Genomic DNA, 15,336 nt, shown 5'->3' on the forward strand with positions numbered 1-15,336 from the left:
AACCTTAACACCGAACCCTAACCCTAACACCGAACCCTAACCCTAACACCGAACCCTAACCCTAACACCGAACCCTAACCCTAACACCGAACCTTAACCCTAACACCGAACCCTAACCCTAACCCCGAACCCTAACCCTAACACCGAACCCTAACCCTAACACCGAACCCTAACCCTAACACCGAACCCTAACCCTAACCCCGAACCCTAACCCTAACACCGAACCCTAACCCTAACACCGAACCCTAACCCTAACACCGAACCCTAACCCTAACACCGAACCCTAACCCTAACCCCGAACCCTAACCCTAACACCGAACCCTAACCCTAACACCGAACCCTAACCCTAACACCGAACCCTAACACCGAACCCTAACCCTAATCCGAACACTGAACCCTAACACTAACACTGAACTGTAATCATAACACTAACCCTAACCCGAACCCAATCACAGAACCCTAAGCCTAACACTAACCCTACAACCGAACCCGAACCTTATCCCTAACCCTAATACTAACCCTAACCCTAACACTGAACCCTAAGCCTAACCCTAACCCTAACCCCAACCCCAACCCTAACTCTAACCCTAACACCGAACCCTAACCCTAACACCGAACCCTAACCCTAATCCGAACACTGAACCCTAACACTAACACTGAACCGTAATCATAACACTAACCCTAACCCGAACCCAATCACAGAACCCTAACCCTAACACTAACCCTACAACCGAACCCGAACCTTATCCCTAATCCTAATACTAACCCTAACCCTAACACTGAACCCTAACCACTAAGCCTGACCCTAACACTGACCCCTAACGTCATGTCCTCTCTCTGTCTGACCCCTCACCCCTAACCCTAACCCCCAAACCTAACCTCTAACCCTAACCCTAATCCAGACCAGCTTCTCCTCACCCTAACCCCAACACAGAACCCTAACTCCTATCCCGACTTCTAACCCTGACCCTCATGGCTCTCCTCAACCTAACCCCTAACCCCAGCACTCAACCCCGAGCTAAATGAGATTCTGGCTTATCTGTGACCTAACTGCACAAACCCACCCATATCCCATCATACCTCTGGTCACGGATATCTGTCAATCTCAGATTTGTCTTTAGCAATGAATCTGATGCCAGTTGCAGTTTGTGGAAGAGTTCAAACTTCCACTAGCCTTTTGTATGTTTCTTAACTTCACTCGGAAAAGTTTGACTCTCATTTTTAGATGATTTTCCCGAGTTCGATACTCCCACCAGCAGAATAATTTCCCGACAACCAGCCTATCTGTTCCCTTTAATATCTTAATAACGTTGATCAAGATTCCCCTGAAGATCATACATTCAAGGAGACATGTGTGACCTCTCCTTATCATTTCATCCTTGGAATCCAGGCTTCGTTCTGGTAAATTACACTTCCTCCAAGATCAATGCATCTTTCCTCAAGTGTGGGGCCCACGCTGCCCCAGTCCCTCCACCCGAGCTCTGGGTTCATGGAGCACCCGAGCTGAGGGTTCATGGGGCACCCGAGCTCTGGGTTCATGGAGCACCCGAGCTCTGGGTTCATGGAGCACCCGAGCTGAGGGTTCATGGAGCACCCGAGCTGAGGGTTCATGGGGCACCCGAGCTCTGGGTTCATGGAGCACCCGAGCTGTGGGTTCATGGAGCACCCGAGGTGAGGGTTCATGGAGCACCCGAGCTGTGGGTTCATGGAGCACCCGAGCTGTGGGTCCATGGAGCACCCGAGCTGTGGGTTCATGGAGCACCCGAGCTGTGGGTTCATGGAGCACCCGAGCTGTGGGTTCATGGAGCACCCGAGCTGTGGGTTCATGGGGCACCCGAGCTGTGGGTTCATGGCGCAAGCTGAAATAGTTCCAAACACAGCGTGTGATGCCTGCATCAAAACAGCCAGGAGGAAAACAAGAGCTGAGGGCCAGCATGGGCAAGCATGAGGGGCCGAATGGTAAAGGAAAGAGGAGAATGGCTTTGTTAGAGAGTCAGCTCAGGTACAATAGTTAGATTAGCCAATTCCTGTGCAGTAAAATCCCAGAGGTAAATTCTGCACAATTCCAGTCTCCTTCAGTCAGATTAAGTTACAGAATGTTAGCGGGAATGGGGCGTTGAGGAAACGAAGGGTTTGGTTCAACATTATCTCCACGTTTTGTTGCAGGGACGGTCTGTCCTCCTCCCCAGTTACAGAGAGATATTATCGTGAGCCCAGGACAGCCCAGCTATCGAATTGGAGAGGTGGTCTCTCTGTCCTGCCCTACAGGCAGCACGTTGGAAGGTCATTCTGAGGTCACATGTGACTCCAGTCTGCAATGGTCTCAGGACCTGAGCACCATCAGATGTAACACAGGTGAGTCCCTGATTCTTCACATCTCCACCGTTCTGGAAACTTCCCCAGAAGTAACCTGAAGGAGGCAATCGGACATGGAACAAAAATATCCGAGAGAATTCTCTGGGGTATGAACAAAGAACAAAGAAGAACAAAGAATGCCAGGTGGGCGGGTTACGCAAAATCTAAGACTCCAGATGGAAAGGTTGTGTTGGGATAGATTAGGTTGACTTAGATTACATTGGGGTGTGTTGCACTGGGTTAGCGTGAGTTGGATTGTGTTGGTTTGAGTTGGTTTGTTTTCAGTTGTGTTGGATTTGGTTCGTTTGGGTAGGATTCTGGTGAACTGGATTAGATACTTTTGAGTTGATTTGATTTATTATTGTCACATGTATTAGGATACAGTGAAAAGTATTGTTTCTTGCGCGCTATACAGACAAAGCATACCGTTCATGGAGAAGGAAAGGAGAGAGTGCAGAATGTAGTGTTACAGTCATAGCTAGGGTGTAGAGAAAGATCAACTTAATGCGAGGTAGGTCCATTCAAAAGTCTGACAGCAGCAGGGAAGAAGCTGTTCTTGAGTTGGTTGATTGGGTTAAATTGGATTGGGTTTAATTTGGTTGGCTGGATTGATTTGAGCTAGATTGGGTTGAATTGGTTTTGTTTGTTTGGATTGGATCACGTAGAGTTGGATTGCATTGGACAGGGTTAGACTGGTTTATATTGGATTAGATTAGATTGGGTTGGATTGGATTGAATTATGTTCAAAGGATGAAGCTGGTTGGTTTAGTTGGACTGGATTTTATTTATTGGGTTGGTTGGATTGGATTTATTTTATTTATTCATTCATGCAATGTGGTTGGTGCTGGCTGGGCCAACATTTATTGCCCATCCCTAACTGCCCCTTGAGAAGATGGTAGTGAGCTGCCTTCTTGAACTGCTGCAGCCCATGTGGTGTAGGTACACCCACCATGCTGTTATCTGTGGATGCGGTATATCTGGACTTCCAGAAGGTGTTTGACAAGGTGCTGTATAAAAGACTGATCTGGAAGGTGAGATCGCAGGGGATTGGGGGTAGAGCACTGGATTGGATTGAGGATTGACTGACTGACAGAAAGCAGAGGGTCGGGATGAATGGGTCCTCCTCTGGCTGGCGAAATGTAACTAGCGGGGTGCCGAGGGGTCAGTCCTCGGACCTCAACTGTTTACAATCTATATAAATGATCTGCAAGCAGGGACAGAGTGTAACATAGCAAAATTTGCAGATGATACTAAAATAGGTGGGAAAGCAGTCAGTGAAGAGGATGTAAGGATTCTATAGATGGATATCGATAGGCTAGGAAAATGGGGCAAAATTTGGCAGACGGAGTTTAATGTGGAGAAGTGTGAGGTTGCCCATTTTGGCAGAAAAAATAGAAAGGCAAGTTATTACCGAAATTTAAACTAGATTCAAAATGCGTCCGGGCAGAGGGATCTGGGTGTCTGTGTTCATGAATCACAGAAAGTCGGTATGTGGGTGCAGCACATAATAAAAAAGGCCAATGTAGACCAAATGTTTCCTCTTATGGGGCAATCTCGAACAAGAGGTCACAGGTATAGGCTGAGAGGCGGTAGATTTTAAACTGAGATGAGGAGGAACTACTTCTCGCAGAGGGTGGTGAATTTGTGGAACTCGCTGCCCCATCGCGCGGGGGAGTCTGAATCATTGAATGGTTTCAGGAGGGAGATAGATATATTTCTGATAGAAAAGGGATAAGGGGAACAGGTGGGGCGGTGTATTTGAGAGCAGGGAGAGATCAGCCATGATCTGATTGACTGGCAGAGCAGGTTCGAAGGGCTGAGTTTGCCAACTTCTGCTCCTAATTCCTATTTTAGGCGGAGAGTTCTATGATTTTGACCCAGCGACACTGAAGGAGCGGCGATATATTTCCAAATCAGGATGGTGAGTGACTTGGAGGGGAACCTCCAGGTGGGGGTGTTCCCAGGTATCTGCTGCCCTTGTCCTTCTAGATGGTAGTGGTCATGGGTTTGGAAGGTGCTGCCTAAGGACCCCTGGTGAGTTTCTGCAGTGTATCTAGCAGATGGTTCGCACTGCTGCTACTGTACATTGGTGCAGGAGGGAGTGAATGTTTATGGAAGGAGTAGCAATTGAGTGGAGCTGCTTTGTCCTGGATGGTGTCAAGCATCTCAAGTGTTGTTGGAGCTGCACCCATCCAGGCAAGTGGGGAGTATTCCATCACACTCCTGACTTGTGCCTTGTGGACAGTCTTTGGGGAGTCAGGAGGTGAGTTACTCGCCACAGGATTCCAAGCATTTGACCTGCTCTGGTAGCCACAGCATTTATACGGCTCGTCCAGTTTCTGGTCAATGGTAACCCCGAGGATATTGGGGATTCTGTAAGGGTAATGCCATTGAATGTCAGGGGTGATGGTTAGCTTCTCTCTTGTTGGAGATGGCCATTTCCTGGTTGGATTAGGTTGGATTGGGTTGGATGCGGTTAATTTGAATTGGTTTGGATTGGAGTGGTTTGTGTAGGACTGATTGGATTGAGTTGGGTTGGATTAGTGTGGCGATACTGTGCCTTTAAAAATGTATTTGTGGCATGTACCCTGTGCAGGATTTTTTTTAGCAGGCAGTTCTATGTATCGATGCCACTTTGTCTGTACCTGGCATCCCCTGTTGTTACTGCAGCAACATAATTGATCTTAATTGCTGCAATGTTAGTTTTAATCTGGACTAATGCTGTTCTGTTATTTTAGTGTTTCCCCCTGTGGTTTGTCAGAGTGGGGCTTTTTTCAGGTTTTGACAGGAAACGTCATGTGACTGGGCGGGGTTAGGCTCGCAGCAGAAATCCAGCTCAGTTGCTGTTTTGGGGCTGCAGAGAGAAGAAGTAGCTCTCTGCCTGTCTCTTTCTTGCTCGGGATTTGGAAACTGGGATCTGCCAGAAAATAGGTCTCTTTCTCTGAAGTTCTGCTGTTTGAGGATATATCCTTCTCTGGAAACTGCTGTATGGGAGTCAGAAGGCAGGTGCCATTCTGTATCTGCCCAGAAGGATCAAAAGGCTGCAAATCTAGCATCCACATGAGCATATTTGTTTTTGGTGCTAATTGGTTCTGAAGAAGGATATACATCTATGGGGATATTGCTTAAATTGGAACTGGAGAGATTAAAAGCTGTTAAGAATTATACTTTATACATGTTTAAATATTTTAATTGGTAAAAGTTATGCTAATTCTCTTTGTTATATTTTAACTGTTGTTAAATAATGTTTGTTTTAATAATAGCTCCCTAATGGGACAATCGAATTACACCTGGAGTGAAACATTTGATGCAACCCTGAAGCCAAAATCAAAAGTTGGGGTCTAGGCTAACTTTGTAATATACCTTGAAGTTTCTGATCTGGTCCTGAACATTGGGTTAGATTGGATCAGGTAGACAGATAGACGCAGGAGTTGGCCACTCATCCCTTGAAGCCTGCTCCGCCATTCACTTTGACCATGGCTGATCATCAAATTCAATATCCTGGTTTGGGTAGGATAGGTTTGGGTTGAGTGGGATGGTTTGCATTGGGTTAGATTGGGTTGGATTCAATCCAAACTGTTTTTTGCAGACCATTTTTCTTCTTTTCCATAACAAACATAAATCATATTGTGTTGTGATCGCTATCACTAAAATGCTCCCCAATTGCCACCTTGACCACCTGTCCGGATTCATTCCCCAGAATTAGATCCAGCACTGCACCATCCCCTGTTGGACCTTCTACATGTTGACATAAAATGTTCTCCTGAATACATTTCAAGAAATTCGAACCTTCCAAACTCTTCACACTGTGACTATCCCAATTAATTGGGCAAGTTGTAATCCCTGAATCCTCTGTTATTATTATTGTTACACACCTCTGTGAACTGTCTACATATCTGCTCCTCTATTTCCCGCTGACCCTTTGGGGTCTATAACACACTCGCAGTAATGTGGCTGCCCCTCAACATTCCTACGTTCCACCCACAAAGCTTCATTTGAAGACCCTTCCAAGATATTGTCCCTCCTCACTCCAGTAACTGACTCCTTAGCGAATGTGGTGGCACCTCCTCTGTCTCGCCTGAAGATCCTATATCCTGGAATGTTGATTTTCCAGCCCTGCTCTTCACCCAACCACGGGCGTGATTCACCAAAGTCGGAACAAAGTGCCCATGCCCTTGGGAAAATGAGAGGGTTTCCTGTTGGCGTGGCAGCGCCACCTGAAAGATGCAAATTACTGCATCTTGGGGATTACACCAGCTGCCCCCCCCCCCCCCCCCCCCACATCCCCATGTTCACGGACTGGTTCTCCCTCCCCCCAGAAAGGGAAATTGTGACCCCCCCCCCCCCCCCCCCCCCCGCTCCCTGCGGACCAGGGGAGGATCAGCAACCCCTCAGCCAAGAGGGACATCCTCCTCCCTCCCCCCCACCACTCAAATAATGGGTCAGCCCCCACCCCCTATACTGCGCAGGCCTCAGGGTGACCTCAGACCCCCTCAGACCCTCCCTCAGAACCTCCCCATCCCTCCGAACCCCTGCCTTCCGATTCATCTTTTGTGTTAACATGGTGATACAGTGCAGACACGGAGTAACTCAGCAGAGGGACACGTTACTCTGGACAGTGGGTTCAACCTCTTCTGCTTCATTCCAGTTGCAGTAACGACAAGAGTACCTGACACACTGCAATGTAAACCATGGGAGAAGATTAAAAATGGAATCTGTGCCTGCAAAATGCCCTATGAATGCAGGTACGGTTTGATTTGATTTATTATTGTCACATGTATTAACATAGAGTGAAAAGTATTGTTTCTTGCGCGCTATACAGACAAAGCATACCGTTCATAGAGAAGGACAGGAGAGAGTGCAGAATGTAGTGTTACAGTCATAGCTAGGGTGCAGAGAAAGATCAACTCAATGCGAGGTAAGTCCATTCAAACGTCTGATGGCAGCAGGGAAGAAGCTGTTCTTGAGTCGGTTGGTACGTGACCTCAGACTTGGATATCTTTTCCCGATGGAAGAAGGTGGAAGAGAGAATGTCTGGGGTGCGTGGGGTCCTTAATTATGCTGGCTGCTTTGCCCGAGGCAGCGGGAAGTGTAGACAGAGTCAATGGATGGGAGGCTGGTTTGCGTGATGGATTGGGCTACATTCACGACCTTTTGTAGTTTCTTGCAGTCTTGGGCAGAGCAGGAGCCCCATACCAAGCTGTGATACAACCAGAAAGAATGCTTTCTATGGTGCATCTGTAAAAGTTGGTGAGAGTCGTAGCTCACATACCAAATTTCCTTAGCCTCCTGAGAAAGTAGAGGCGTTGGTGGGGCATTCTTAACTATAGTGTCAGCATGGGGGGAACCAGGACAGGTTGTTGGTGATCTGGACACCTAAAAACTTGAAGCCCTTGAGTCTGCAATACCGTGTAATAATACTCAGATACAGTGCGCACTATAGTGTAATAATCCTCAGGTTATTTTACACAGAGGGTGGTGGGGGCCTGGAATGCGCTGCCAGGCAAGGTGGTGGAGGCGGACACACTGGGAACGTTTAAGACTTATCTAGATAGCCACATGAACGGAGTGGGAATGGAGGGATACAAAAGAATGGTCCAGTTGGACCAGGGAGCGGCGCGGGCTTGGAGGGCCAAAGGGCCTGTTCCTGTGCTGTATTGTTCTTTGTTCTTTGTTAGACACCGGTTTAGGTGTGAATTATACTGTAAATGGCAGAACCCTTAGGAACATCAACATACAGAGGGATCTAGGCGTGCAGGTCCACAGTTCCCTAAACGTAGCAGCACAGGTGGCCAAGGTGATTAACAAAGAACAGTACAGCACAGGAAACAGGCCCTTCGGCCCTCCAAGCCTGTGCCGCTCATTGGTCCAACTAGAGCTTTCGTTTGTATCCCTCCATTCCCAGGCTGCTCATGTGACTATCCAGGTAAGTCTTAAACGATGCCAGCGTGTCTGCCTCCACCACCCTACTTGGCAGCGCATTCCAGGCCCCCACCACACTCTGTGTAAAAAATGTCCCTCTGATATCTGAGTTATACCTCGCCCCCCCTCACCTTGAGCCCGTGACCCCTCGTGATCATCACCTCCGACCTGGGAAAAAGCTTCCCACTGTTCACCCTATCTATACCCTTCATAATTTTGTACACCTCTATTAGGTCTCCCCTCATTCTCCGTCTTTCCAAGGAGAACAACCCCAGTTTACCCAATCTCTCCTCATAGCTAAGACCCTCCATACCAGGCAACATCCTGGTAAACCTTCTCTGCACTATCTCTAAAGCCTCCACGTCCTTCTGGTAGTGCGGCGACCAGAACTGGATGCAGTACTCCAAATGTGGCCTAACCAGCGTTCTATACAGCTGCAACATCATACTCCAGCTTTTAGACCCTATACCCCATCCTATAAAGGCAAGCATACCATATGCCTTCTTCACCACCTTCTCCACCTGTGTTGCCACCTTCAAGGATTTGTGGACTTGCACACCTAGGTCCCTCTGTGTTTCTATAATCTTGATGGCTCTGCCATTTATTGTATAACTCCCCCCTACATTAGTTCTTCCAAAATGCATCACTTCGCATTTATCTGGATTAAACTCCATCTGCCACCTCTCCGCCCAATTTTCCAGCCTATCTATATCCTGCTGTATTGTCCGACAATGTTCATCGCTATCCGCAAGTCCAGCCATCTTCGTGTCATCCGCAAATTTGCGGATAACACTAGTTACACCTTCTTCCAAATCATTTATATATATCACAAATAGCAGAGGTCCTAGTACAGAGCCCTGCGGAACACCACTGGTCACAGACCTCCAGCCGGAAAAAGACCCTTCGACTGTTACCCTCTGTCTCCTGTGGCCAAGACAGTTTTCTACCCATCTAGCCACCTCTCCTTGTATCCCATGAGCCTTAACCTTCTTAACCAACCTGCCATGAGGGACTTTGTCAAATGCCTTACTGAAATCCATATAGACGACATCCACGGCCCTTCCTTCATCAACCGTTTTTGTCACTTCCTCAAAAAACTCCACCAAATTTGTAAGGCACGACCTCCCTCTTACAAAACCATGCTGTCTGTCACTAATGAGATTGTTCCGTTCTAAATGCGCATACATCCTGTCTCTAAGAATCCTCTCCAACAACTTCCCTACCACGGATGTCAAGCTCACTGACCTATAATTTCCCGGATTATCCCTGCTACCCTTCTTAAATAACGGTACCACATTCGCTATCCTCCAATCCTCAGGGACCTCACCTGTGTCCAATGAAGAGACAAAGATTTCTGTCAGAGGCCCAGCAATTACATCTCTCGTCTCCCTGAGCAGTCTAGGATAGATGCCATCAGGCCCTGGGGATTTGTCAGTTTTAATGTTACCTAAAAAACCTAACACTTCCTCTCTTGTAATGGAGATTCTCTCTAACCGGTCAACACCTCCCTCTGAGACACTCCCAGTCAACAAGCCCCTCTCCTTTGTGAATACCGATGCAAAGTATTCATTTAGGATCTCCCCTATTCCCTTGGGTTCTAAGCATAATTCCCCTCCTTTGTCCCCAAGAGGTCCGACTTTTTCCCTGACAACTCTTTTGTTCCTAACATATGAATAAAATGCCTTAGGATTCTCCTTAATCCTGTCTGCCAAGAACATTTTGTGACCTCTTTTTGCCCTTCTAACTCCCCGTTTGAGTTCTTTCCTCCTCTCTCTGTATTCCTCCAGAGCTCCATCTGTTTTCTGTTGCCTGGACCGAACGTACGCCTCTCTTTGCTTTTTGATCAGATCCTCAATTTCCCTGGTTATCCACGGCTCTCGAATCCTACCCTTCCTATCTTTCCTTTTTACAGGCACATGCCTGTCCTGCAGTCCTATCAACTGCTCCTTAAAAGACTCCCACATGCCAGACGTGGACTTACCCCCGAACAGCCTCTCCCAATCAACGGCAGGAAAAATAGGGTTGTTGTAGTGGGAGACTTCAATTTCCCTGGTATAGACTGGAAATCGCTGAGAGCTGAGACTCTGAATGGGGAGGAATTTGTAAAATGCGTACAGGAGGGTTCTTTGGAACAATATGTAGATAGCCCGACGAGAGAGGGGGCTATACTGGACCTCGTACTGGGGAATGAGCCCGGTCAGGTCTTCAAAGTTTCGGTAGGGGAACATGTGGCAAATAATGACCACAATTCTGTTAGCTTTAGGATAGTGATGGAAAAGGATGAGTGGTGTCCCAAGGGTAAGGTGTTGGATTGGGGGAAGGCTACCTTTAGTGGGATTCGGCAGAATTTGGCAGCTGTTGATTGGGAGAGGCTGTTTGAGGGTAAATCCACATCTGGCATGTGGGAGTCTTTTAAGGAACAGTTGTTAGGGCTACAGGACAGGCATGTGCCTGTAAAAAAGAAGGATAGGAAGGGTAGGATTCGAGAACCGTGGATAACCAGGGAAATTGAGGGACTGGTCAAAAAGAAAAGAGAGACGTATGTTAGGTCCAGGCAGCTAAAAACGGAGGGAGCTCTGGAGGAGTACAAAGAAAGTAGGAAAGAACTCAAACGGGGAATTAGAAGGGCAAAAAGGGGTCACGAAATGTCCTTGGCAGACAGGATTAAGGATAATCCCAAGGCATTTTATTCATACGTTAGGAACAAAAGGGTTGTCAGGGAAAAAATCGGACCTCTCAGGGACAAAAGTGGGGAATTATGCTTGGAGCCCAAAGAAGTAGGGGAGATCCTAAATGAATACTTTGCGTCGGTATTCACAAAGGAGAGGGATGTGTTGATTGGGAGTGTCTCGGAGGGGAGTGTTAAACTGTTGGAGAAAATCCCATTACAAGGGAGGAAGTGTTCGGTTTGTTAGAGAATATAAAGACTGACAAATCCCCACGGCCTGATGGAATCTATCCAAGGCTGCTCAGGGAGACGAGAGATGAAATCGCTGGGCCTCTGACGCAAATCTTTGTCTCGTCACTGGACACAGGTGAGGTCCCAGAGGATTGGAGGATAGCTAATGTGGTCCCGTTATTTAAGAAGGGTAGGAAGGATAACCCGGGTAATTATAGGCCGGTGAGCTTGACGTCCGTGGTGGGGAAGTTGTTGGAGAAGATTCTTAGAGATAGGATGTATGCGCATTTAGAAAGGAATAAACTCATTAACGATAGTCAGCATGGTTTTGTGAGAGGGAGGTCATGCCTCACTAACCTGGTGGAGTTTTTTGAAGAAGTGACCAGAATGGTTGACGAGGGAAGGGCCGTGGATGTCGTCTATATGGACTTTAGTCAAGCGTTTGACAAAGTCCCTCATGGTAGGCTGGTGAAAAAGGTTGGATCTCATGGGATAAAGGGGGAGGTGGTTAGATGGGTGGAGAACTGGCTTGGTCACAGAAGGCAGAGGGTGGTAGTGGATGGGTCTTTTTCCGGCTGGAGGCCTGTGACTAGTGGTGTCCCGCAGGGCTCTGTATTGGGACCTCTGTTGTTTGTGATTTATATCAACGATCTGGAAGAAGGTGTAACTGGGGTGATCAGTAAGTTTGCGGACGACACAAAATTGGCAGGACTTGCAGATAGTGAGGAGCATTGTCAGAGGCTACAGAAGGGTATCGATAGGCTGGAAATTTGGGCAAAGAAATGGCAGATGGAGTTCAATCCTGATAAATGCGAAGTGATGCATTTTGGTAGAAATAATGTAGGGAGGAGCTATACGATAAATGGCAGAACCATAAAGGGTGTAGATACACAGAGGGACCTGGGTGTGCAAGTCCACAGATCCTTGAAGGTGACGTCACAGGTGGAGAAGGTAGTGAATAAGGCATATGGCATGCTTGCCTTTATAGGACGGGGCATAGAGTATAAAAGTTGGGGTCTGATGTTGCAGATGTATAGAACGTTGGTTCGGCCGCATTTGGAATACTGCGTCCAGTTCTGGTCGCCACACTACCAGAAGGACGTGGAGGCTTTGGAGAGAGTACAGAGGAGGTTTACCAGGATGTTGCCTGGTATGGAGGGGCTTAATTATGAGGAGAGATTGGATAAACTGGGGTTGTTCTCCCTGGAAAGACGGAGGATGAGGGGAGACTTATTAGAGGTGTATAAAATTATGAAAGGCATAGATAGGGTGAACGGTGGGAAGCTTTTCCCCAGGTCGGTGGTGACGTTCACGAGGGGTCATAGGTTCAAGGTGAAGGGGGGGAGGTTTAACACAGATATCAGAAGGACATATTTTACACAGAGGGTGGTGGGGGCCTGGAATGCGCTGCCAGGCAAGGTGGTGGAGGCGGACACACTGGGAACGTTTAAGACTTATCTAGATAGCCATATGAACGGAGTGGGAATGGAGGGATACAAAAGAATGGTCTAGTTTGGACCAGGGAGCGGCACGGGCTTGGAGGGCCGAAGGGCCTGTTCCTGTGCTGTATTGTTCTTTGTTTGTCACCAATTCCTGCCTAATCCGGTTATAGTTAGCCTTCCCCCAATTTAGCACCCTACCCTTAGGACAGCACTCATCCTTGTCCATTACTATCCTAAAGTTAACAGAGTTGTGGTCACTATTTGCCACATGTTCCCCTACCGAAACCTTGATGACCTGACCGGGCTCATTTCACAGAACTCGATCCAGTATCGCCCCCTCTCTAGTTGGGCTATCTACATACTGTTCCAAAGAACCTTCCTCCCCATCCAGACCCCCAGCCCTAAGCACTTTCCACTCTATATCCAGGGAAATTGAAGTCTCCCACTACAACAACCCTATTTTAAGGCAGATGGCATGCTTAGGGCAGGGGCATTGAGTGCAAGAGTTGGGAAGTCATGTTGCAGCTATATAAAACCTTGGTTAGGCTGCATTTGGAATACTGCGTGCAGTTCTGATCACCACACTCCCAGAAGGATGTGGAAGCTTTGGAGAGAGTGCAAAGAAGGTTCACCAGGATGTTGCCTGGTCTCGAGAGTGTTACAAAGAACAAAGAACAAAGAACAGTACAGCACAGGAAACAGGCCCTTCGGCCCTCCAAGCCTGTGCCGCTCCTTGGTCCAACTAGACCAATCGTTTGTATCCCTCCATTCCCAGGCTGCTCATGTGACTATCCAGGTAAGTCTTAAACGATGTCAGCGTGCCTGCCTCCACCACCCTACTTGGCAGCGCATTCCAGGCCCCCACCACCCTCTGTGTAAAAAACGTCCCTCTGATGTCTGAGTTATACCTCGCCCCTCTCAGCTTGAGCCCGTGACCCCTCGTGATCGTCACCTCCGACCTGGGAAAAAGCTTCCCACTGTTCACCCTATCTATACCCTTCATAATCTTGTATACCTCTATTAGATCTCCCCTCATTCTCCGTCTTTCCAAGGAGAACAACCCCAGTCTACCCAATCTCTCCTCATAGCTAAGACCCTCCATACCAGGCAACATCCTGGTAAACCTTCTCTGCACTCTCTCCAATGCCTCCACGTCCTTCTGGTAGTGCGGCGACCAGAACTGGACGCAGTACTCCAAATGTGGCCTAACCAGCGTTCTATACAGCTGCATCATCAGGCTCCAGCTTTTATACTCTATACCCCGTCCTATAAAGGCAAGCATACCATATGCCTTCTTCACCACCTTCTCCACCTGTGTTGCCACCTTCAAGGATTTGTGGACTTGCACACCTAGGTCCCTCTGTGTTTCTATACTCCTGATGACTCTGCCATTTATTGTATAACTCCTCCCTACATTATTTCTTCCAAAATGCATCACTTCGCATTTATCCGGATTAAATTCCATCTGCCACCTCTCCGCCCAATTTTCCAGCCTATCTATATCCTGCTGTATTGCCCGACAATGCTCTTCGCTATCCGCAATTCCAGCCATCTTCGTGTCATCCGCAAACTTGCTGATTACACCAGTTACACCTTCTTCCAAATCATTTATATATATCACAAATAGCAGAGGTCCCAGTACAGAGCCCTGCGGAACACCACTGGTCACAGACCTCCAGCCGGAAAAAGACCCTTCGATCACTACCCTCTGTCTCCTATGGCCAAGCCAGTTCTCCACCCATCGAGCCACTTCTCCTTGTATCCCATAAGCCTTAACCTTCTTAACCAACCTGCCATGTGGGACTTTGTCAAATGCCTTACTGAAATCCATATAGACGACATCCACGGCCCTTCCTTCATCAACCGTTTTTGTCACTTCCTCAAAAAACTCCACCAAATTTGTAAGGCACGACCTCCCTCTTACAAAACCATGCTGTCTGTCACTAATGAGATTGTTCCGTTCTAAATGCACATACATCCTGTCTCTAAGAATCCTCTCCAACAACTTCCCTACCACGGACGTCAAGCTCACCGGCCTATAATTTCTTGGGTTATCCCTGCTACCCTTCTTAAACAACGGGACCACATTCGCTATCCTCCAATCCTCAGGGACCTCACCCGTGTCCAAAGAAGCGACAAAGATTTCCGTCAGAGGCCCAGCAATTTCACCTCTCGTCTCCCTGAGCAGTCGAGGATAGATGCCATCAGGCCCTGGGGCTTTGTCAGTTTTAATGTTCCCTAAAAAACCTAACACTTCCTCTCTTGTAATGGAGATTTTCTCTAACGGGTCAACACCTCCCTCCGAGACACTCCCGGTTAACACGCCCCTCTCCTTCGTGAATACCGATGCAAAGTATTCATTTAGGATCTCCCCTATTCCCTTGGGTTCTAAGCATAATTCCCCTCCTTTGTCCCTGAGAGGTCCGATTTTCTCCCTGACAACTCTTTTGTTCCTAACGTATGAATAGAATGCCTTAGGATTCTCCTTAATCCTGCCTGCCAAGAACATCTCGTGACCTCTTTTTGCCCTTCTAACTCCCCGTTTGAGATCTTTCCTACTCTCTCATAGTGTTGACTATGAGGAGAGGTTGAATAAACTAGGATTGTTTTCACTGGAAAGACGGAGGCTGAGGGGAGACCTGATAGAGGTCTACAAAATTATGAGACGCACAGACAGAGTGGATAGTCAGGGGTTTTCCCCAAGGGGGCACAGGGTCA

The 15,336-nt window shown here is 47.8% G+C and overlaps 2 protein-coding genes across 2 annotated transcripts in view; one reads left to right on the forward strand and one right to left on the reverse strand.

The window, feature by feature from the left end:
• Positions 1–15,336, reverse strand: part of oxct1a (3-oxoacid CoA transferase 1a) — a 416,864-nt gene that overhangs the window by 207,894 nt on the left and 193,634 nt on the right. The window lies entirely within an intron of this gene.
• LOC144495229 (complement component C7-like) overlaps positions 1–15,336 on the forward strand; it is a 108,558-nt gene that overhangs the window by 86,815 nt on the left and 6,407 nt on the right. The window contains exons 22-23 of the mRNA XM_078215296.1: positions 2,167–2,355; positions 7,004–7,100. Coding sequence (XP_078071422.1) covers positions 2,167–2,355; positions 7,004–7,100 — 286 coding nt within the window. The remainder of the gene's footprint in view (positions 1–2,166; positions 2,356–7,003; positions 7,101–15,336) is intronic.

This window comes from Mustelus asterias, chromosome 6 (assembly GCF_964213995.1).
Source record: "Mustelus asterias chromosome 6, sMusAst1.hap1.1, whole genome shotgun sequence".
Classification (NCBI taxonomy): Eukaryota; Metazoa; Chordata; class Chondrichthyes; order Carcharhiniformes; family Triakidae; genus Mustelus; species Mustelus asterias.